This window comes from Aquarana catesbeiana, linkage group LG07 (assembly GCF_042186555.1).
Source record: "Aquarana catesbeiana isolate 2022-GZ linkage group LG07, ASM4218655v1, whole genome shotgun sequence".
Classification (NCBI taxonomy): domain Eukaryota; kingdom Metazoa; phylum Chordata; class Amphibia; order Anura; family Ranidae; genus Aquarana; species Aquarana catesbeiana.
Genome location: NC_133330.1, coordinates 28,582,951 through 28,604,942, shown reverse-complemented (window position 1 = coordinate 28,604,942; position 21,992 = coordinate 28,582,951). Strand labels below are relative to the sequence as shown.

Genomic DNA, 21,992 nt, shown 5'->3' with positions numbered 1-21,992 from the left:
TTAATGAATAGACTACAAGTACTGTCAGCCATGGCGGTCAATGGCTTGCAGTTCTCAATGAGCTGCGAGGGTGCTGGCGAGCGCTCTCATAGTCCATTGAACTTCCTGCTCTAAGGTAGCTGCCTATCTCTATAAGAGGTACGGCCAGACAGCTATCTTGGGTGCCTGCAGGAGCCTGACATTGCACCCTCTATCTACTGATCACAGGTGCAATGCTTTATAGGCTCCTTAGAAAAAAATAACAAATGCATTTTTTACCTAAAAAAAAATGTGCATTTATTATTGACAGAGAAAATTGAGTACTGTCCGTGATACTTTTTTTATTTGCACTAACATACAATTTTTCAGGACAAGCTTTCAGGGTATGTCCCCTTCTTCAAGGTCCAAGCAGTACTTGAGTACTGCTTGGACCTTGAAGAAGGGGACATACCCTGAAAGCTTGTCCTGAAAAATTGTATGTTAGTGCAAATAAAAAAAGTATCACGGACAGTACTCAATTTTCTCTGTCACAATTGCACTAATACGGCTACAATCAAATCAAGTATGCATTTATTATTATTTTTATTTTAAAGGTGAACTTATCCTTTAAGCTAGACAGCAGGTAGTAGTTAGTCACATTCAGCGGGACTTGTTTGGTGATATTGAAGATGCTTCTCCAAGTCACATCTTCCGTTCTAATTAGTTCTAATTAGTGTTAGGAAGATACCCCAAAATTTCTATCCACACAGGTCACACCAACACATAAATTCAATCACCATGGAATGTGTCAAAGTATATGGTGGTTGTCCAAAACTTGTACGGGAGGTGTAAAGATGTGAAGACACCTTGTTCTAGTTATATTATCCCATTCTTGGTGTCAGGAAGTCTGCTTAGGTCACCTGAACAGAATCCAACATTTACCCATATTTCTAGATGACGATTTCTAAATTGGAATGATTGAGTGGTATTATTCTACCTGCAACATATGACAGTAACATTTGAGTTCAGTCTTCGAATTTATTGCCAGTTATAATTTATATTGATGTTCTTTAAAAAGTCACTTCATTCAGTTACACTTATAAAGAGCTGTCGGATAATGCCCGCCTCACTCCCTCTCTGTAGAATGTGTCTCGACTAGCGGCATAATCCCGGACGTTGGGGAGGCCGGGCAAAATGCAGCAGTCCAGGGCACTGCGATGGATGTTCATGTTGTGGACGCCATACCACTCATTGGTCTTCCTGTCATAGTACTCTGCTTCGAAGGTCGTTCTGAAACCGTTGAAACCTCCAGTCACATAAAGGAGATCCTCCAGTACTTCAATCCCGAAGTTGGTGCGTGGGCTGAACATGGAGGCGATCTCGGTCCAGCTGTTGTTGGCTGGGTTATAGGCCTCTGCACTGTGCAGTCTGGTGACTCCATCAGATCCTCCGACCTGTAAGAGACAACACGTGTTACTGTGTTCTACTTCATGTGACTTCATGTGGATGATGGGTATGGTCCTCAAGGTCCACTTAACATGAAAGACCTTGTCTGAATATAGCATGTAAACCTTGCAGTGTGGAAGAGCCCACTGTATTTTTATATTGTTCCCAGAGTTGGGCTTTAAGAGTATACTCTTCTAGATTCTTGCTATCACTTTTTTTAGGCTTGTTAACTTGATTTTCTTGACTTCATAGCTGAACAATGGAATGGACAATCTCCAAGGCTTAGCCACAGCGTCCTGGCTAAACCTTGGAGATTGTCCATTCCATTTTCCAGTAACGTAGCCTCTGTGGCCAGTAAGGGCATTCTCAATGGGCTTGGGCATAGGAATTGTTGGAGCTTAGCTATGAAGTCAAGGAAAAGCAGATCACATGCTAATGAAACAAAAAAAAAAGAGTAAAAGCAAGTATCTAGAAGAGTCTGTTCTTAAAGCCCAACTCCGGGTAAAACAAAAATGCAGTGGTCCCCCACACTGCAAGGGTTACACGTTCTTTAATATTGGATTTCTAGCAGGCGATTATTGCCAGCAGCGATAGCTGCAAGCAATAATAATTGGGGTTGATTTACTAAAACTGCAAAATCTGGTGCAGCTCTGCATAGCTTCCAGTTTTTTTTTTGTCAAAGCTCATTTGAACAAGCTGAAGATAGAAGCTGATTGGCTACCATGCAGACCTTCACCAGATTTTCCATTCTGCAGTTTTAGTAAATGCACCTTGTGTTCTCCCAGGAGGGACGGCTCCTCGCCAGGAGAAGACAATAGCTCCGCGGAAGAAATTCCCCCATCAAACACTTGCAGAAAATCGAGCAATTTTCTTTTCTGTAACCCATGATTTGAGGGGATTTTCCCCCGGAGCCCGGTGTCAGTATTTGAAAATACTGCAGCCATGTGGGGCTCTGTTTCCTGTAAATGACTTGAACTACAAGTACTGTCGGGCTTTGTGGCTGATGGCTTGTAGTTCTGAATGGACTGCGAGGTCGTTGATGAGCGTCTTCATAGTTCATTCACAGGCCCTGAAAAGCTGCAGGGCTTCTCTGCAGGAGTCTGCCATTGTACCCCGATCCACTGATGACAGGTGCAATGCTTTCCAGGCTCCTTATTTAAAAAAAATAAATGCACATTTCTTTCCTGCAAATATATGTGTATTTATTATATTTTCCCAAAAGGGGAACTTATCCTTTAAAGTGAATGTCAAGTCAAAGCCTTTTATTCTAGTTTTAGATGAAGTGGGGAAGGATTAGTACTCTTATCAGGGGCTCTGTTAGAGAGCTATCTCTAATTTCCAATTCCTCTGACAACGGTTTTACTAGACGCATGCTGCAAATTATATCTCTAATTCGATCTCATTTGAAAGGAATCATTACACAATTAGAAAGGAATCATTACACATACCGCATAGACCAGATCTCCATAGGCTATCACACCGACACCACTGCGTCGGCTCAACATCGGGGCGATCATGCTCCATTGGTCTGTATCTTTGTTGTAGACTTCTGCTGTAAACAAGAATTCCTCACCAGTGTATCCGCCACATATATAGATCTGTACAAACATAATAAAAGTTATATTAAATGGCATTGGAGTGGGGGAAACACATAGGTGTGAATAGACCATAACAGTACAGCAATACACCAGAAGCCTGATATAGCTCAAAGGCAGGTAAAAAACCCCAGTGTGTTACTTACTTCCAGTGCTGCTTACCTAAAGTGGTTTTGAAGGCAGAGTTTTTTTTTACCTTACTACTTTCTATGCAGTAAGGTATAAAACCTTCTGCATGCAGCTCCCCCCCTCCACCCCCCCCCCCCCCCAAATACATACCTGAGCCTAAACTCGATCCAGCGATGTGTACGAGAGCCGAGGCTCTCTGAGCTCTCTCCTTCCTCATTGGCTCAGATACAGCAGAGGGAGTGGGAGGCGGGGCCGAGAACTGCTCTGTGTGTTCATAGGCTCAGGAGCGAGCACGCATGACTGCCCCCATAGCAAGTGGCTTGCTATGGAGGCACTTAACGGGGGGGGGGGCCAGGAGTGCCAGTGGGGGACCCGAGAACAGGGGGATCAGGGCTGCTCTGTGCAAAACCATTGCTCTGAGCAGGTAAGTATAACAGGTTTGTTATTTTTTTTTAAATAAAAACTGTACCTTTACAATCACTTTAAAAGAAGCCTGGACAATACCCAGTACTCTGCTTATACTGGTAATTTGCTTGTCTGTTTTGTGTATAATAATTGTATAAACAAAGGCATTACAAAAAAGAAACCCATTCTTTCTTCACTGCTTAGCAGGTCCCTGACCTGGAAGAAGGAACGCCCTCTGACCCCCATGTCATTGCTGAGTCTTGTAGAGGCCCAGTGGTCAGGGGATGGAACCACTTCATACTACAGCGCACAAAGGAATCCGACACTCACAGAAGTGTTGAATGCTGAAGAAAGCGATGGAGGCTGCAGCTCTAGAATGTAGGTGTGTGTATGACCATTTGGTTTTTAAGTGGGTGTCTATATCTTACCTTGCCATTGAGGGTGGTGGCTTTTGCATCACTTCTTATTTCATTCATTGGAGCTATAAGAGTCCATTGATTGTTTGCTGGGTCATAACATTCTGCAGATTTCAGGCGAATGTGGCCATCAAACCCGCCCATGGCGTAGAGCCGGTTTTCCAGGACTGCCGTGCTGACATAGCATCTCTTCTGATTCATTGGAGCCACTTGTTGCCAGATCCTACTGACTGGGTCAAACCGTCTTACGCTATTAAAGAAATCCATGCCGTTAAATCCTCCAACCAGGTACACATAGCCATTTAGGTATGCCGTTCCATGATAGGCCCTGGGGCTTTCCATATCACAGGTTATGTCAACCCAGCGGTCGACTCTGCAGTCGTAGGACTCCATGGCGTTGGTAGGGTCATAAGAGCTCCAGCCACCAACGGCGAGTAGAATTGCCCTTGGCAGACGTGGCCTTGTCAATGGGTTCATGAAATCTGACCTGGAGGATCCATTTGCGTTTAAGTCATACTTTGTTTTCAGCACACTGGTGACAATATTCATACATTCGTTGTTGTCCTTTACATGGATGTTGGTTATCACGTTGTTCATCAAATACTTGGTGTTTATCAAGGCCAATCGAACCTGGGAAAGAAGAGAAAAAGGGGTTTTATATTGTAGAGGTCAACAAAACTCAATAGACAAAACTCATCAAGGTACAACAGTCCAATACAATTTTACCACTACATAAGCTGTGAAGTATACAGTTTCCTTATCTAAAGAATATTGATAAGGAAGCAGACTTTACTCAGTGGTGTTAAAAATCCCATTTATAATTTCACAGTACCAGAGGAGTGCTTCATTGGAGGGGTGGTGGTAAGATTCAGTGACACGAGGTTCCACTAGGTCCCTGCGATATATGATGATCAGAGGTAGTCTGTTCGAGACTGGTGCAATGGAGACACCCTGAAAAGGAGGCCTACGTGTCCCTGCTCCTCCAGGACCTCTACCTACATCTGCACTTGTGCTTTTCCTAACCAGTGGAGCTCTCTTACTACCTTACTGCCTCATTGCGAGTGGGGCAAATGATCGCCGTCCTCCCCAAGATGCCAAGATGGCCACCCGGAGACCAATATAGGAGCATTTCCTCCCCACTGGACCCCCGCCAACAAGAACTACTGCAGTTCCACTATAAGGTTGGAGGATGTGCTGCAGCCTGCCCCTGCCTACACACTGGTTGGAGTTAGCATAAATCCAGGGAATGTTGGCTATGGTCAGGGATGCCTATAGAGAAACAAACATGATCTATCCATAAATGGGTTGGGATAGGAAACACTCTCAGATATTGAAAGGTACCTTAAGACTGTTCAGTTTAAAGAGGAGGTTCACTCTGGAAAAAAATAAAAATATAAAAGTCAGCAGCTACAAATCCTGTAGCTGCTGACTTTTAATAAAAGTACACTTACCTGTCCAGGGATCCAGCGCCGGCATCCTAACTGTGGGCAGCTGGCTTTGCTGATTTCGGTTTCGCAGCTGGCTGCCCCCTGTGCATGCGTGAACCTCGCTGCACTTTGTGAATGGTCCTGCAGTCCTCTGGAACCTGTGACGTGTCCCAGAAGACTGCGTGGAGGGAGAGGAGAACTTCAATTCAGATCGCCTAGAAGATCTGAGTGGAAGTGGGAAAAAAACTAGGTACCCACTCCCCCCCCCCCAAAAAAAATTAGGTGCCAAATGTGGCACTGGAGGAGGACTTAAAGCGGAACTTCCCCTTTTGGGTGGATTTACGCTTTAAGATTACCTATAACATTTTGTGTACATTTTTTATAAACTACGGACAGGAAAGGGTTGAAAACCTTCACAATTTTTCTGAAAAAAGTTTAACAGGATTGCACTGTGTGAGATGCACCTACAAAGCCATGCAAAAAATATGGAATTTTTTTTTCTTACAGTGGGGTTGATTTGCTAAAACTGGAGAGTGAATAATCTGGTTCAGCTGTTTAAAGAAACCAATCCACTTCCAGGTTTTTTTGTAAACTGAACAAGCTGAAGTTAGAAGCTGATTGGACACCATGCACAGATGCACCAGTTTTTGCACTCTCCAGTTTTAGTAAATTAACCCAAATGAGTAAATGGAGTTCTCCACCTTACCTTAGGCAGTAGGGTGGTGATGAATTGCCTACGATCATTTGGTTTGTGCTCAGTCCACTTGATGACGGCTTGAAAGACGACTTCCTCGCTTTTAACATGAAGATCGTCTTTGTTAATAAGATCTTCAAACTCTGTTATATTTAGATCCAAAAGTTCCTTGGAGGTCGATGCTACTTCATGAAAGTGATGACGTATATATGCATGGCTCTTTTCATGCAGCTTTGGACAATGAACGTGGCTGGAGAACCTGCTAATGTTAATGCAGTTCTCAGGACTCAGCCGGCCAATGAGGAAGTCCGAGCATCGCCATTTTAGACCCAAGATGTTGAACTGGTCTGCGACCAGAAATAGATCTTGCACATTATTGGAGTTGATGGATACTTTTGTTGTGTAGGCGTATTGAAGGATCAACCTCATCATGTCTGGTGTAATTCCGGGTATATCGTATACTATCTTGTTTGACCATCTTCTAGAAAACAGAGCCCTGAGAAAAGGAAAAGAATTCACGTTAGAATAAATTATATACGCTGCACTAAAAAGTGATATAAGTTGTAGTATACACTAAAAAATGTGGATATTACTTCCAAAATAAATATTGAATCAAATGAGTAATAAATAGATTAAATACTTATATGAGTAAATAATTAAAATAAATGCATATAACATATAATGGTGAACTCAATTAAAAAGAGCTTGGTGCATAACTGTGTCTAAAATACTGAAGGCATATACAGATAATACAGCAAAGTGCTCCTGTGCGTTACGTCACTGCTCGTGACTTCATCTGGGGATGAAGTCACGAGTGGTGAAGTAACGCGTAGGGCGTGGCGGAGAGCAGACGTAAACCAGAAGTCACGTAACGAGGCGCCCCAGACGCCGCTCCTTCTGTTTTATGCTATTTTTAATGCTTTTAAATGTAAGAGACCACCTTTTTGTTAGTAATAAAGTGGAGTTTTTACCTACTACACAATTGGAGGCTTCTTTCTCTTTCCCCTTCTTCATTCCACCGGGCTGGTTGAGTCTTGGTGGAAATGGTACCATACAGGTATTTCCTCATATGAAGAGTGGGAAGACAATTCATTCAGCCATTCATAGATGCAAGATCCCAATCACCACCATGTCACAATACACAGGACCAACAAAAGATACTTATTGATGCCTGAATATATTCGCTTTAAGGTGAGAGTTCTGAGAGCCTGATAACATCGGGACTTTCTGTATGAAGATTTCCATGAACGTTGATTTATCTTTCTTACACCTTTGATCCCAGCGTATATACCTTGCAACATATGAACTCTGCACTTATATCGATTACATAGTCACTAGGATATTTTATTTATTTATTGATTGATGTTGCACAGTGACTCATTGCTCTTCTTTTTCACAATTTATTTACTAGTCATTATTTTAGACTATATGGTGATAGATTTGATGCGCAAAATTGTTTTTACTTTCATTGCCATTGGAGGGTAATGTGAACACTTTCTGATTTTGCTGCAGTCTTTTTTAGACATTATCACACCACGTTTACCCACACATTTTATTTGAATCAGTCCTTGTCATTTTAGTCACCATTCCTTCACTTCTCGTTACTAGCGCGAAGGACACTTTCACTTATAGCCCAGGTAAAGTGAATGTTGTATGCGCAAACTGCTGGCGCTATATAAATCCTGCATAATAATAATGTCAAGCAACAACTTTTTGCTGCACAGTAAAGCCTACTTAGAACAGAAGATATTCACACGTCTCATTCAATCACATCTCCCAAAAATAGGAGGACAATTCCTCATTTCAGGACAGCGAGCAGAACCATGCAAATAATTGCCTTTCAGCAAACTGGCCAGATGCACATCCAGAACCAGTGTGCAAATATGGGCCAATATTATAGAGCCATTTATTCCAAACGGCATACAGCTTATTTTCTGAGTCCGCGGTTCACAAAGACAAAATAACAAAGTGAATAAAAAAACTGCATGTGAGCACAACACACAAAAAGTGCACTAGGGTGGATCAAATGGTCCCCACCCGAAGAGGAAAGATCCCACTCTTAACCCCCCCCCCGTTCGTGGAGTGCACCCTTCTGATAAGGGTGAGGCACACTCAGGTCCACCTAACCAAAAGATCCGGCAGACCCCTCTCCTTGTGATCAGCCAAAGCCAACCAATGAGTTGTGGGTGGGGGCTCTCCTGAAGAACCCCCAAGGCTAGGGAGGAAGGAAACCTAAAAGCCACTAGGGAAACATTCCCAACCCCCACATTACCCAGTGGGCAGTTGATTTGGCTTGTTTACCATGGAAAAGATCCCATCAGGGCCTCATCATACCAGCAGGGATACTATATAGCCAGCCAATCTGCTTGATGACAGGATACCCCTACTGGACATAAGATAAGAACACATTTTTTTTTAAACACCCACGTGTACACAAAAGTGCACTGAAGGGTGTGTCTCTTGTCCACCCACCCCCTGAAAGGAGTAGGACCTTCCCTGCCCCCCCACCGAGGAGCAAGCTCCTGACAGGGGCGAGGCTTGAACATGGTCCAAAAGGCCTGGCACACCCCTCTCCTCATGGCCAGCTGAAGCGGACCACCGAGTACTATGTGAGGGGCTCTCCCAAAGAGAGGTCCCTCCACTTCAGGGAAGGAACAGAAAGTAACCCAATGGCCACCCATCATCCCCCTAGACTTCAGGGTAGGCCCAAGGGGGCCCACACCCTCCATCCAAGTAAAAGAAACATAAGTGCAAAGTAACAACAGTGGAGAAAAATAAATAAAATAAATGTGGGTACAGGTGCACTGGCTAGGCCTTGCTGCCTGGTAGTAAAAATTGTCCCGGTTTAGCCAAAAGGCCTAGCCCATAGAGGGGCTGTGCAGAAAAAAATGATGTGGCCATGTGCCTTTTCACACCGTGAGGGTCCCAAACCCAAGATCCTAGCCAAGAAGCCATTGAAGGCTATTTGGTCATGAAAGTAGTAAATGGAAACCATGGCTTCTATGGAGTAGGGCTTGGGAAAGGGCTTGTGCAAGGATTTTTCTCTACTTAGGTGAAGGTGCATTTTGCTGCCACAACCCGCAACCCCTCCCCCACCACCATCACCACTGTCCTCCCACCATTCCCTCCACAATGGCAGTTCTGGAGCCATTTTTTTTAATTCTTACACTTTTTCTGTTCATGTTTTAATAATCATTTTAGGTCTGAAGATTACTTAAAACCTCCAGAATATTATTTTTATTTTTTTGAAAGCTGACACCCTAGAGAATAAAATATAGGTAGTTCTAATTTTTTATGTTACACGACATTAGAGCAACTGTTTGTGAAAGGCAACAGTTCAGTAAAAAAATACATTAAAGTTTATTTCTGGGCACAAATTAATGCAATTAATTACCTCATTTTTAATGGTAAAATATAAAAGATGAGGCTGTCTTGAGTAAATAGATACCCATGTCAAGTCTTAAAATTGTGGGCACTTAAACCCCCTTCCTAACCAGACCAATTTTCAGCTTTCGGTGCTCTCACATTTTGAATGATAATTACTCAGTCATACAACACTGTACCCATATGAAATTTTTGTCCTTATTTTCACACAAATAGTGCTTTCTTTTGGTGGTATTTAATCACCGTTGGGTTTTTTATTTTTTGCGCTATAAAAGAAAAAAAACTGAAAATTTGGTAAAAAAATGATTTTTTTTTGTTTCTCTTATAAAATGTAGCAAATTAGTAATTTTTCTTCGTAAATTTTGGTCAAAATTTATACTGCTACATATCTTTGGTAAAAATAAGTATGGTGTATATTATTTGGTCTTTGTGAAAGTTATAGAGTCCAAAAGCTATGGTGCCAATATCTGAAAATTGATCACACCTGAAGTACTGAGTCTAATTTCTTGAGACCCTAACATGCCAGAAAAGTACAAATACCCCCCAAATGACCCCTTTTTGGAAAGAAGACATTCCAAGGTATTTAGAAAGAGGCATGGTGAGTTTTTTTGAAGTTGTCATTTTTCCCACAATTCTTTGCAAAATCAAGAATTTTATTTAATTTTTATTTTTTTCACAAAATTGTCATATTAGCAGGTTATTTCTCACACACAGCATATGCATAGCACAAATTACACCCCAAAACACATTCTGCTATTACTCCCGAGTATGGCGATACCACATGTGTGAGACTTTTACACAGCGTGGCCACATACAGAGGCCCAACATGCACGGAGCACCTTCAGGCGTTCTGGAGCACCCCGGCCAATTCTGACATTTCTCTCCTACATGTAAAAATCATCATTTATTTGCTAGAAAATTACATAGAACCCCAAAACATTATATAGACCCTAGAGAATACAATGGCAGTTGTTGCAACTTTTTATCTAGCACGGTATTTGCGCAGCAATTTTTCGAATGCTTTTTTTTTTGAAAAAAAACTGTTTTGTGCTTTAAAAAAAAAACAAAACAGTAAAGTTAGCCCAATGTTTTTGCATAATGTGAAAGATGAAGTTACGCCGAGTAGATACCTAACATGTCACCCTTCAAAATTGCACACGCTCGTGGAATGACGCCAAACTTCGTTACTTAAAAATCCCCATAGGCGACGCTTTAAAATTTTTTACTGGTTACATGTTTTGAGTTACAGAGGAGGTCTAGGGCCACAATTATTGCTCTTGCTCTAACGTTCACAGTGATACCTCACATGTGTGGTTTGAACACTGTTTTCATAAGTGGGCGGGACTTACGTATGCGTTCGCTTCTGCATGTGAGCACATGGACAGGGGTGCTTTAAAAAAAATTTTTTTTTCTTTATTGTTTATTTTACTTTATTTATTTTAGTTTGACACTTTTTTCCCCGTAAATTTTTTTTTGATCATTTTTATTCCTATTACAAGGAATGTAAACATCCCTTGTAATAGAAATATGGCATGACAGGTCCTCTTTACAGTGAGATATGGGGTCAATAACCCCACATCTCACCTCTAGGCTGGGAAGCCTGAAATAATAATAAAAAAAAAATGTTCCTGGACATCCCCTCTCGCCTCCCGTAAGAACGATCAAGCAGTGGAACAGCCGCTATTATCATTCTTATGGTGTAGGGAATCGCCGGCTGAAAAAGGGAAGGGAAGTGGTTAAAACACATTTTTTTTTAACACAAAGTTGTCCATTCATACAATATTTCTAACACATAGCATGTACATACCAAAAATGATACCCCAAATTAGATTCTCCTACTCCTCCTGAGTATGGCGATACCACATGTGTGAGACTTCCACAGCCTGGCCACATACAGAGGCCAAGTACAGCCGAGTATAGCTGAGCATTACAGAGTATGGCTAAGCATGGCAGGGTATTGCAGAGTATTGTGGGGTATTGCGGGGTATTGCAGAGTATTGTGGGGTATTGCGGGGTATTGCAGAGTATTGTGGGGTATTGCGGCATATTGCAGAGTATTGCGGAGTATTGCGGGGTTTTGCGGGGTATTGCAGAGTATTGCGGGGTATTGCAGAGTATTGTGGGGTATTGCGGGGTATTGTGGGATATTGCAGGGTATTGCGGAGTATTGCGGGGTATTGCAGGGTATTGCAGAGTATTGCGGGGTATTGCGGAGTATTGCGGGGTATTGCAGGGTATTGCAGAGTATTGCGGGGTATTGCAGAGTATTGAGGGGAATTGCGGAGTATTTCGGAATATTGCAGGGTATTGCAGAGTATTGCAAAGTAGTGCAAGGTATTGCAGAGTATTGTGGGGTATTGCAGAGTATTGCAAAGTAGTGCAAGGTATTGCAGAGTATTGAGGGGTATTGCGGAGTATTGCGGAATATTGCAGGGTATTGCAGAGTATTGCAAAGTAGTGCAAGGTATTGCAGAGTATTGTGGGGTATTGCAGAGTAGTGCAGGGCATTGCAGGGTATTACAGAGCATGGAGGGATGGCTGAGCATGAATGGATGGATGGCTGGATGTGACTGCATTTATCACAGAGCAGCGCTGTGAGCACTACAGATCCAGCCCACAGCGCTGCTGCCATCCGATCCCTCCCCCGCTCCTCTCACACTGCATCGATCGTTACAGAGAGGGGAGGGAGTAACCGGCGTCATTAAATGACGCATGTTTGATTACATGTGATCGTCCATCATTTGACGGAGCAATCACATGGTAAATGGCCGCGATCAGTGATGTTCACGGATCACAGATGTTCTCGGGTGCGCGCCCCAGCTCCCCAGAATAAGCTGACCGCGCTGTAGCCGTCTTTCGGCTATGGCCCGGTCGGCATGTGGTTAAGTGGGCGTGGCAGGGGTGTGTGTCCTATGCCTACATACTGTTGCCAATAGGTGTCTCTTGTTCCCATCTCAAAAAGTTGGGAGGTATACTAAAGTACACACACTCCGGGGTGCTATAGCAGCTTGGAGTGTGTAAAAAACCATGACTGCAGCTCTAAAAATCCAAATCCCCGTCAAGTGGCTGGGGACTCGGATTTTACTGCCCCCCCCCCCCCATCCTGGTGCCCTAGGGTGGTTGCATATGCCGCCTTATGGTAGCACCGGCCCTGCTTGGAAACCAGCAAGACTGTATACAGTAGCCATACAATTTGAGTTGAGAAGGAACTAAAGCAATCAAAAATCGCTCCAACCGAATCATTGCACGGCACAGTAGCTATTCCCATGTCTCATTCTATCACATATCCCAAAAATAAAATAATTATTCCTCATTTCAGGACACGGAGGCGGAGCCATGCAAATCATTGCTTTGCACCCCATTGGCCAGATGCACCATACACCAGCTGTTCTGGACATGCAGCTGGCCAATGAGGCATAAAGCAGCGATTTTCATGGCTCTTTGGAGCAGAATCGTATGTTTTCGGCTCTATAAGCTATAATGGGAGCGCTTAAACAAGACGTGTTTTTGTTTGTTTATCAGGCGCTATCAGTTAAAAATCTATGGGGCCAAAAATTTGTGATTTTGCTCCTATACGGCAAATTGTAAAAAAGTGAACAAACATGCAAGAGAAGACTCTAACTTTTTGTGCTCTATAAATCCTGTATAATACTTTTTTTTTTATTATTGTTTAAGAAGTAAAATTTTTACAGTCTCCAAGTTAAAGCTACCCACACAGGGGAACATAAACCCTATATATTATTAATAATAAATCACATGGCTATGCTCACACTCAGGTTTGAATAGGGGCAAGACTGAGCCCATGTTGCATGAACCATTTGAACGTGGTGCTTTTGCAATCATTTGGCCTGCCTCTGTAGTACCTCTTGTAAGCCACAAGATGTCAGTCTTCTGGGTTCAATAATCCCCCAGTGTCATCAGCCCGGTCTCTGTACTGGGAGTGCGCGGTGAACATAAACTCATTAGCACATATATGTGACCAGACGGATCAAGGCACACTTCTGTGAGGCTGCATATTTGCATACGACCATCGGGAATGGGTAATAAAATGTAGCAAAAAAAGTGCATTTATTCATTTTTTGCATTTAAGCTTGCAGGGTGTTGCATTCACAATCAGTACATTATGGGTGCAATGAATAGACTCTTGCATTGCTTATCCCCATATCCAGAAAAAAGTGAAGCCAGCAACTCCAGATTCCCACAGAATATCTTTATTGCTACATGAATGTCAAGATTAAAAACAGCTGATGCGTTTCGGCATACAACCTTGTTTAGCCCCAGGACCGTACAGAAGTGTGGTCCTTCTGAAAGAGTTGGAAGATGGCACTTGTGTGTATAATAATACTTTTTTTTTGCTTTTTTTTTTTTATTTGAAATCTGTTTTTTATTAATATTTTCATATTAATAGGGCAGAGAAAGGAAGAAGTCAAGAAAAAAAGGAAGTGTATAATATTAATAATAAAAAATCACATGGCTGTGATCACACTCAGGTTTAAATGGGGGCAAGACTGATGCATGAACCATTTGAACATGGTGCAATCATTCGGCCAGCCTCTGCAGTACCTCTTGTAAGCCACAAGATGTCAGTCTTCTGGGCTGAATAATCCCCAGTGTCACGCAGCCTAGAAGACTGAGGAAAGACAGTGAGGAAAGAGACTTTTTTAGCATAACGTAACCACTAATACAAACAGCAATCCTAAAAACAGATCCAAGTGCAGCCCCAAAATGTTATACCATTGCATGGCATTGATAAACACTGTCAGTGGAAAGTTGTATTAATCTTTTTGGCTATTTTTGGATGAAAGGCTGATTAAAAAGCTGGGATAAGGCTTAGGAACACAATCCCGAGGAGCATCATAGAGGAGGAACATACAAAGCAATGCATAATATTTCACCAAGCCTTCAGCTCTAATTTTCCCTCTGATTTAGCATCACTTAGCTGCTGAGGCCTAATCCTCCCTGACCTAATGACTAGGCCATGCCCAACAGCCAAGTAAACTGTCTCAGTGACCAGTGGAGGCCAACTGTCACCAGACAGGGGAAGGCAATGGGAGGCCATTACAACATGGAGGTCAATTCCCATTGAGTGCTAATGTTGGCTGCAGTTCTTGGACAAGGTTAAAGCTGATTGATTAGAACTAAATGGGTGTAAGTTTTGTACCAGTAATGATTTATCTACACTTACCTAAAATAAAGGCTGCATACAGAGAGAATGATCTTATGGGCTTTGAACTCGACATCATCCACCTTTATAATAACATCACATAATTCGTCCTCCAGCCGCAGCTCATGGAATGTGGTCCAGGCCATTCTTCTAATTGTCTGTTCCAGGATGTCAGTATTGGGACAGGCTGATAGAGCCCCGAAATCCCAATCCATGGCCAGGCCTGGAGGTCCCGCTGTGCCTGTCCGTGACATGTCTCTGTCTCTACTGAACTGACAGTTGGCTGTACTGCTGAGGTTGACTGACATTTCAAAACTGACCAATCAGAAGCCACTTTACTACTCTAAGTTATATTATAAAGTTTTGATATCTGGCCATTACAGACAACGCTATTGGTTGCCCTTTGTATTGATATCAAGTCATTACCAATATACAATACATCTGTCGCTATAAAGCAGTATTAAACCCAAAAGCAAACATTTATTATATTGCAGCTTTCCAATTCTTAGATGTAATGACTGCATTATTTTTTTTTATAGGTTTTCGTTCCTTTGTTTTCATCTGGTGATCCAACCAGCAAGTCTGTTGTTTTACCAAACGGTCAATCTGTCCCGCAGATGTAGCAGTTAGAGGGATGACACATACCATTTAACACTTACAGGGATGGTTACAATAATCTGCTTTTAATCATTCATGTAAAAACCTTTATCCCAAAAGGAACAAACCTGTTTGTTGTAACTGATTATAAAGTATTAGCTGGCATTCGGCTTCAATTTGTTAGTGTATTTAAATCTGCTAGTCCATCTAACACTCCCCTCCAACCAGACTGATAAAGCTGCTGCCAAAAGGTGCCCCCTGTGCTCCTTCATCCAGAGTGGGGGCGCTATAATACAGGAGGTGTGTTACTGGCCAGATCACCAGGTGAAAACAGGTCACCTTAAGGAGTAACTGAACTTTCTTAGTCTGGGTGATTTATGTACATTGCAAGGGTTTTAACAAACTTTGCTGCAGATTCCTATATTTTTTTATTCTGAAGGAATAGCTGTTTGTTTGCCAGTGTCCATATGCGCTATATTATTTTTATTATTATTTTTATATATACTATATATATATATATATATATATATATATATATATATATATATATATATATATATACACACATTTATTTATGTATTATTATTCATTTTTTTATTTGCTATTTTTTTCTCATGAATGTAGAGTTACCCTTTAACCACTTGCTTACTGTGCACTTAAACCCCCCTCCTATCCAGACCAATTTTCAGCTTTCAGCGCTGTCACACTTTGAATGACAATTACTCATTCATGCAATACTGTACCCAAATGAAATTGTTATCATTTTTTTTCCCACAAATAGAGTTTTCTTTTGATGGTATTTGATCACCTCTGTGGTTTTTATTTTTTGTTAAAAAAATGTAAAAAGACCAAATTTAAAAAAAAAAATTTTTTTTAGATTTTGTTAAATTTTTTTTTAAAACAAGTAATTTTTCTCCTTCATTGATGTACGCTGATGAGCACAGATAGGTGGCAGTGATGGGCACTGATGGGTGGCAGTGGTGGGCACTGATGGGTGGCAGTGATGGGCACTGATTGGCTGGCAAAAATGGGCACTGATCGGTTACACTGATAGGCGGCACTGCTAGGTAGAACTGATTGGCACCACTGGTGGGCATTGATAGGTGGCACTTGTGGGCATTGATAGGTGGCACTTGTGGGCATTGATAGGTGGCACTCATGGGCATTGATAGGTGGCACTGTGGGCACTGTTAAGTGGCAATGACAGGTGGCACAGATGAGGCATAATTGCCTCTTCCTCTTTGGGACCCTTGCAGATGAGCTGGTGATCGGCTTTTTTTTCTCCTCAAGCTGACAGCGTGAGGAGAAAAAAAAACGATTACTGAGCTTTTGTTCACATCATGTGATCAGCTGTCATTGGCTGACAGCTGATCACATGGTAAGGGGCTGGGACCGGCATCAGTTCAGTCTGAGTGCGGACACTCTGCAGAGCAGACCTCTATCTAGCAGCTCCGTGAAGAGCTCGGCCTGTGGCCACCCCTTCCTCGGCTCTCCCCCCCTCCTCTAATCCACATCCCCTACATCCTATCCCCCTTCATCCTATCCCCCTTCCGACCTACTCCAGACGCCGTTCTTAGTCGGCCAGCCGCTCAGGACACTCCGCGGCTCCGGCCCAGCCCCCCCCCCCGCATTACCACGCCAGTCCCTCTCCCCTCCGACTCTCCGGCGGCCACCTTCAGCAGCCGGTCGGCCGCTCAGGACACTCCGCGGCTCCGGCCGCCCTCGGCTGGCTAGCCCGCAGCTCTCCACTTCTCCCCCCTGCAGCATTCAGCCGGTCCCCCCTCTATCCATCCGGACGCCGCCTAGTCAGCTGGCCGGCCGCCCGGGACTCTTCGCGGCTCCTGGTCGGCAGATTACAGCACTTACCGTCCCCTCTACTGACCAGCCGCTCCGGCGGGTCCGCACCCCTCCTCCAACTGATCATCTCCACCGGACGGTGTGGGCAACAACGTTAGGACAGCCCGCGGCTCGGGCCTAGCCGGCGGCCATCTTGGTACTCCCTCTGCCGGCCAGCCACGGCTTAGCCCCAGCCGGCGGCCATATTGGCACACCCAGGAAAACGGTGTAGCATCCTAGGACTTCCTCCTGAGGCCATCAGCCCCCAGCCATCACCGCCCGATTGGACCCACTACCCCCTAGTCATCTATCCAGCCATACCCCCTTCCCCCCCTCTGTGGCCTCCACCGCAGCCGCGGTCTCAATCACCACGTTCTAGCCACTAGAGTCGGTGGGACGGACCACGGCTGCAGCCTAGCCCAGCCAGCTTGCCACCACAACCCCTCACTGTTGTCCAACAGAGCCCCGTGCCCTCTGCACCGAGAATCGCCCCTCCTGCTACTGGACCTCACTGCGGGGGCACTAGAGATTCACCGGGGGCCAGTCTACCTCAAATCGCCTGAGACGCAGCCACCGCACCACCCACCGCACCAGCTCTCCCTCCTTCACCTTCGGGACCTTCAGCACAGGTAAGCCACCGGGGGCACTCGAGAAGTTGATCCAGGGGCCCTTGTCCGATCGCCCCTCGGGGGGTCAGGAAGGAATTTTTTCCTCGACTGCACCATTGGCCTACGCAGCCAGGGGTTTTTTTTGCCTTCCTCTGGATCAACGAGAGGGAGGTAGGCAGCCTCCTCCCTCCAGTACTTCCGCTCCAACACTCAGCCGTCACTCTCACCACTCCAGAGCAGTGGTCAGCCATCCGATCCCTCCATCCCCCTGCAAGGCTAGCATCGCCACACCAGTGCCTTCGTCATACAAATTTCTTTTCAAGCAACGCCGCCTTCCGCATCATGTGCAACTTCAAGTACACAGCAGATACCCTCCACAGGCTAAGATACACGGCCGCAACTTTACCGACCACCACGCAAAAAAGACTAAAAAAAGAACAATTACTAAGGACCAACCCACAATCAACCATCAAAGGCAGGGAGACACCGATCCAACCACAACAACTAGCATGTGCCCTGATCAACACCAGATCTGCAGTCAAGCATAGGCTGGAAATCCGCGAGTTCATCACCGAAAACAACATAGACTGCCTCTTCATTACAGAAAGCTGGCTAACTTCCGACTGCAACACCATCCTAACTGAATTGGTGCCCAAGAACTACAGTATCCTATCTGAGCATAGAATAGGAAAAAAAGGAGGAGGTCTAGCAGTGATTTTCAAATCGCACCTGGGGCTCACCAAACCAAACTTACAGAACTCAGTGCCTTTCATGGAAACACTCTCACTGCACCTTCAAACAACACCTCAAGACACCATTCACATACTACTATGCTACAGACCACCTGGACCAAAGACCAATCTCCTCACACCGCTCACTGAATTCTTCTCAATGCACACCTTGAAAACCAAAAACCTTCTGGTACTTGGGGATTTCAATCTATGGGCAAACTCCGCCCAAGACCCTATGGCAACCGCCTGCGTTAACCAAATGGAAGAACTTGGCCTGCAACAACTGATAAATGCTCCTACGCATGGTTCAGGACACACTTTAGATCTCATCTTCAAACAGAATATGGACATCGACGTATTGAACATCACCCCACTACCATGGACGGACCACCATGCTATCAAATTTAAAATCACCACCAACACCACTCTCCAAAAACAGAAACGGGCAATAGCAACACACTGGAATAGATCTCAGAAGAAACTACACTCTGAACTCTTCAAAACTACATTGTCGAGCAAAATTCTTCCGCTAAACCCAAACCTCTCAACGGAACAAACACTCAACTCCCTAAACAATGCTTTACTACAAACAGCAGACTCCGTGGCGCCAAAACGCAGAACACCCGTCCGCACAAAAAACTCGAGTTGGTTTAATGGCACTCTCACCCTACTCAAGCAAGAACGCAGAAGAGCTGAGAGAACTTGGAGAAGAAATCCCACCAAGGAAAACCATGCTAACTACAAAGCACTCACGGTGAAATACCACAAGGCAATCTTCAAAGCCAAAAAAGAACATATTGCAGACACCATCTCATCCGCCTTAAACCGCCCACGGGAACTTTTCAAAATAGTTGCTCAATCAATGAACCCGGCCTGCCTAGAGCCCCCTGCAAATGATACTCAAGAATTCTGCAATGAGTTATCAGATTTCTTCATCAACAAAATCGACAACATTCGGAAAGCAATTAATCAGAAAATAACAACCAACCTCACCCAACCGATGCAAAAAGAGGATATCGACACGAACATCACTCAACCACCAAAGTTTTCTTTGTCCCCAATCACCACGGACACGACTAAAAACATCATCAGAAGCCTTCGCGACAGCACATCACCGAACGACATCATCCCCACCAAATTGTTCAAAGCATGTTCCGACATCCTGGCCCCCACCCTAACACATCTCATAAATCAATCATTCAAAGAAGGGACTGTGCCAACCTCCCTCAAGCAAGGCATCGTCAAACCCCTGCTAAAGAAACCTAATCTCGACCCTAAAGACCCTAACTGCCGCAGACCAATAACAAGCCTCAACACCATCTCCAAGATTATAGAGAAAGCAGTAGTACAGCAGCTACAACACCACCTGGAGACACACCACATCCTGGACCCTCTGCAATCAGGCTTCCGCCCAGGCCATGGCACAGAAACAGCACTTCTCAAAATATGGGACGACGCCCTTGAAGCAGCAGATGACGGGGAACCGAGTCTCCTGGTACTGTTAGACCTCAGCGCAGCATTCGATACAGTGGACCACAATACTTTACTTGTCCGCCTCGCAGAAGTTGCAGGAGCCACAGATTCTGCCCTAAAATGGTTTACATCCTTCTTAGAGAATCGCTCTCAGACAGTGAAACTGGGAACATTCACCTCGGAATCTCGGGCAGTCTCCTGTGGAGTCCCTCAGGGCTCACCCTTGTCACCAGTGCTATTTAACATCTACATCCGCCCGCTTCTCAATATCATCAGGAAAACGGACCTCTGCTTCCACTCATATGCAGACGACACCCAACTCTACTTTCGCATTAATGGACAGAAAGATCATCATCAGCAACTACAGAAATGCCTCACTTTAATCAATGACTGGATGACCGCTAGCTCCCTCAAACTTAACGAATCAAAAACAGAACTTCTTCTCCTGCAAGCCAACAAAAATTCCAAAATTGAGACTCCGTGGACACCACCCTCCATCCTCGGACAGACCATCTCCCCCAGCACCAAAGTCAAGAGTCTCGGAGTCATCTTTGACTCAGGAATGACAATGGATGCACAAATAGGATCGGTGGTGAGCGGATCTCACCACCTCCTCCGCCTGCTTCGCAGACTCATCCCCTTCATCCCAGAAGAGGACAAAGCGGCAGTTGTGGGAACGATCATCAATTCCCGACTCGACTACGCAAATTCCCTCTACGTAGGTCTACCCCAATACCAGCTTGCGCGCTTGCAACTCATGCAGAACACGGCGGCAAGGCTGTTAACAGGGAAAAAGCCCTGGGAATCCATCTCCCCATCCCTAAAAAGCCTACATTGGCTAACGGTGAAGAATCGGATCACATTCAAGACCCTCTGCCTCACCCATAAATGCATACAAGGAAACGCTCCGCAATATCTCCGGGAAAAAATAAAACACTACACACCGAATCGCAGTCTTCGATCAGCTAACCAAAACCTCCTCCTCATTCCCAAATACCGCTACAAAGCAAAAGGAGAACGTAGATTCGCAGTCCAAGGACCTCGACTATGGAATGCTCTCCCAACCAACCTCCGCATGGAAAAAAACCACCAGGCCTTCAGGAAAAAACTAAAGACCTTCCTTTTCTAGAAGCTGGCTACAGAGAATACATCTAGCGCCTTGAGGCGATTCAGTTCGCAATTTGTAGCGCTTTACAAATTATTCATTCATTCATTCATTCATTCATAACAGCGCGCTCCGCGCGCTCCCTGCGGGGTACGTGCACAGGGGAGGCCGTCATATGACGGCCTCCCGGAAATTTCAGATATAGTAAGGATGTCAAGAGGTTAAAGGATAGGTTTGCCTTTGTAACATTTTACTGTACTCCAGTCTCCACAGTCCTCTGATCCCATATTGTGACAGCGGGTGGGGGAACCTCTCCCCCAAAAAACAGCTTGGCTGCGCAGGCCAACGGCTTGTAGTTCTCAATGGTGCTGGTCAGAGCTCTCATTGATTTTTCTGCTCTCGGGTAACTGCCTGCCCCTATCAGAGGTACAGGCAGACAGCTATCCTGAGTGTCTGCAGGAGCCTGACATTGCACCTGCGATCTACTGATTGTGGGTACAATGCTTTGCAGGCTCTTTAGAAAAAAAATTTGATTTTTTTTTTTTTTTTATAAAAAGGTGAACTTGTCCTTTAGGCTAGACAGCTAGTAGTTAGTTGCATTCAGCTGGATTCTGTGATATTGAAGATGCTTCTCCAAGCCACATCTTCCATTCTAATGAGTGTCAGGAAGATACCCCAACATTTCTATCCACACAGGTCACACCAACACATAAATCCAATCACCATGGAATGCGTCAAGGCAGATGTTGATTGTCTAAAAATTGGATGGGAGGTGTGAAAGTGGTGAAGACACCTTGTTCTAGTTACATCATCCCATCCTTGGTGTCAGGAAGTCTGCTTAGGTCACCTGAAAAGAATCCAACATTTACCCACATTTCTAGATGACGATTTCTAAATTGGAATGATTGAGTGGTATTATTCTACCTGCAACGAATGACAGTAACATTTAGGTTCAGTCTTAGAATTTATTGCCAGTTACAGTTTATATTGATGTTCTTTAAAAAGTCACTTCATTCAGTTACAC

The 21,992-nt window shown here is 44.3% G+C and overlaps 1 protein-coding gene across 1 annotated transcript; it reads right to left on the bottom strand.

Annotated features, from left to right (window-relative positions):
* Positions 1-1,055: 1,055 nt before the first annotated feature.
* Positions 1,056-15,143, bottom strand: LOC141102394 (kelch-like protein 10). Its single transcript, XM_073591353.1, has 5 exons — positions 14,640-15,143; positions 6,083-6,566; positions 3,962-4,579; positions 2,853-3,002; positions 1,056-1,412 (listed from the first exon to the last, which is right to left on the bottom strand). Exons 1-5 carry the CDS (start codon positions 14,924-14,926, stop codon positions 1,056-1,058), a joined length of 1,896 nt encoding a protein of 631 aa, XP_073447454.1. The 5' UTR covers positions 14,927-15,143.
* Between the last annotated feature and the right edge of the window lie 6,849 nt (positions 15,144-21,992).

Bases quoted from the DNA above. Each gene is read 5' to 3' on its own strand.
- LOC141102394 (XM_073591353.1), bottom strand. From the start codon at position 14,926: ATGTCAGTCAACCTCAGCAGTACAGCCAACTGTCAGTTCAGTAGAGAC. The intron at 6,567-14,639 runs GTAAGTGTAGAT...TCCTTTTCTCAG, and splicing joins GTATGCAGCCTTTATTTTAG to GGCTCTGTTTTCTAGAAGAT. The intron at 3,003-3,961 runs GTAAGATATAGA...ATGTTTGTACAG, and splicing joins CCACCACCCTCAATGGCAAG to ATCTATATATGTGGCGGATA.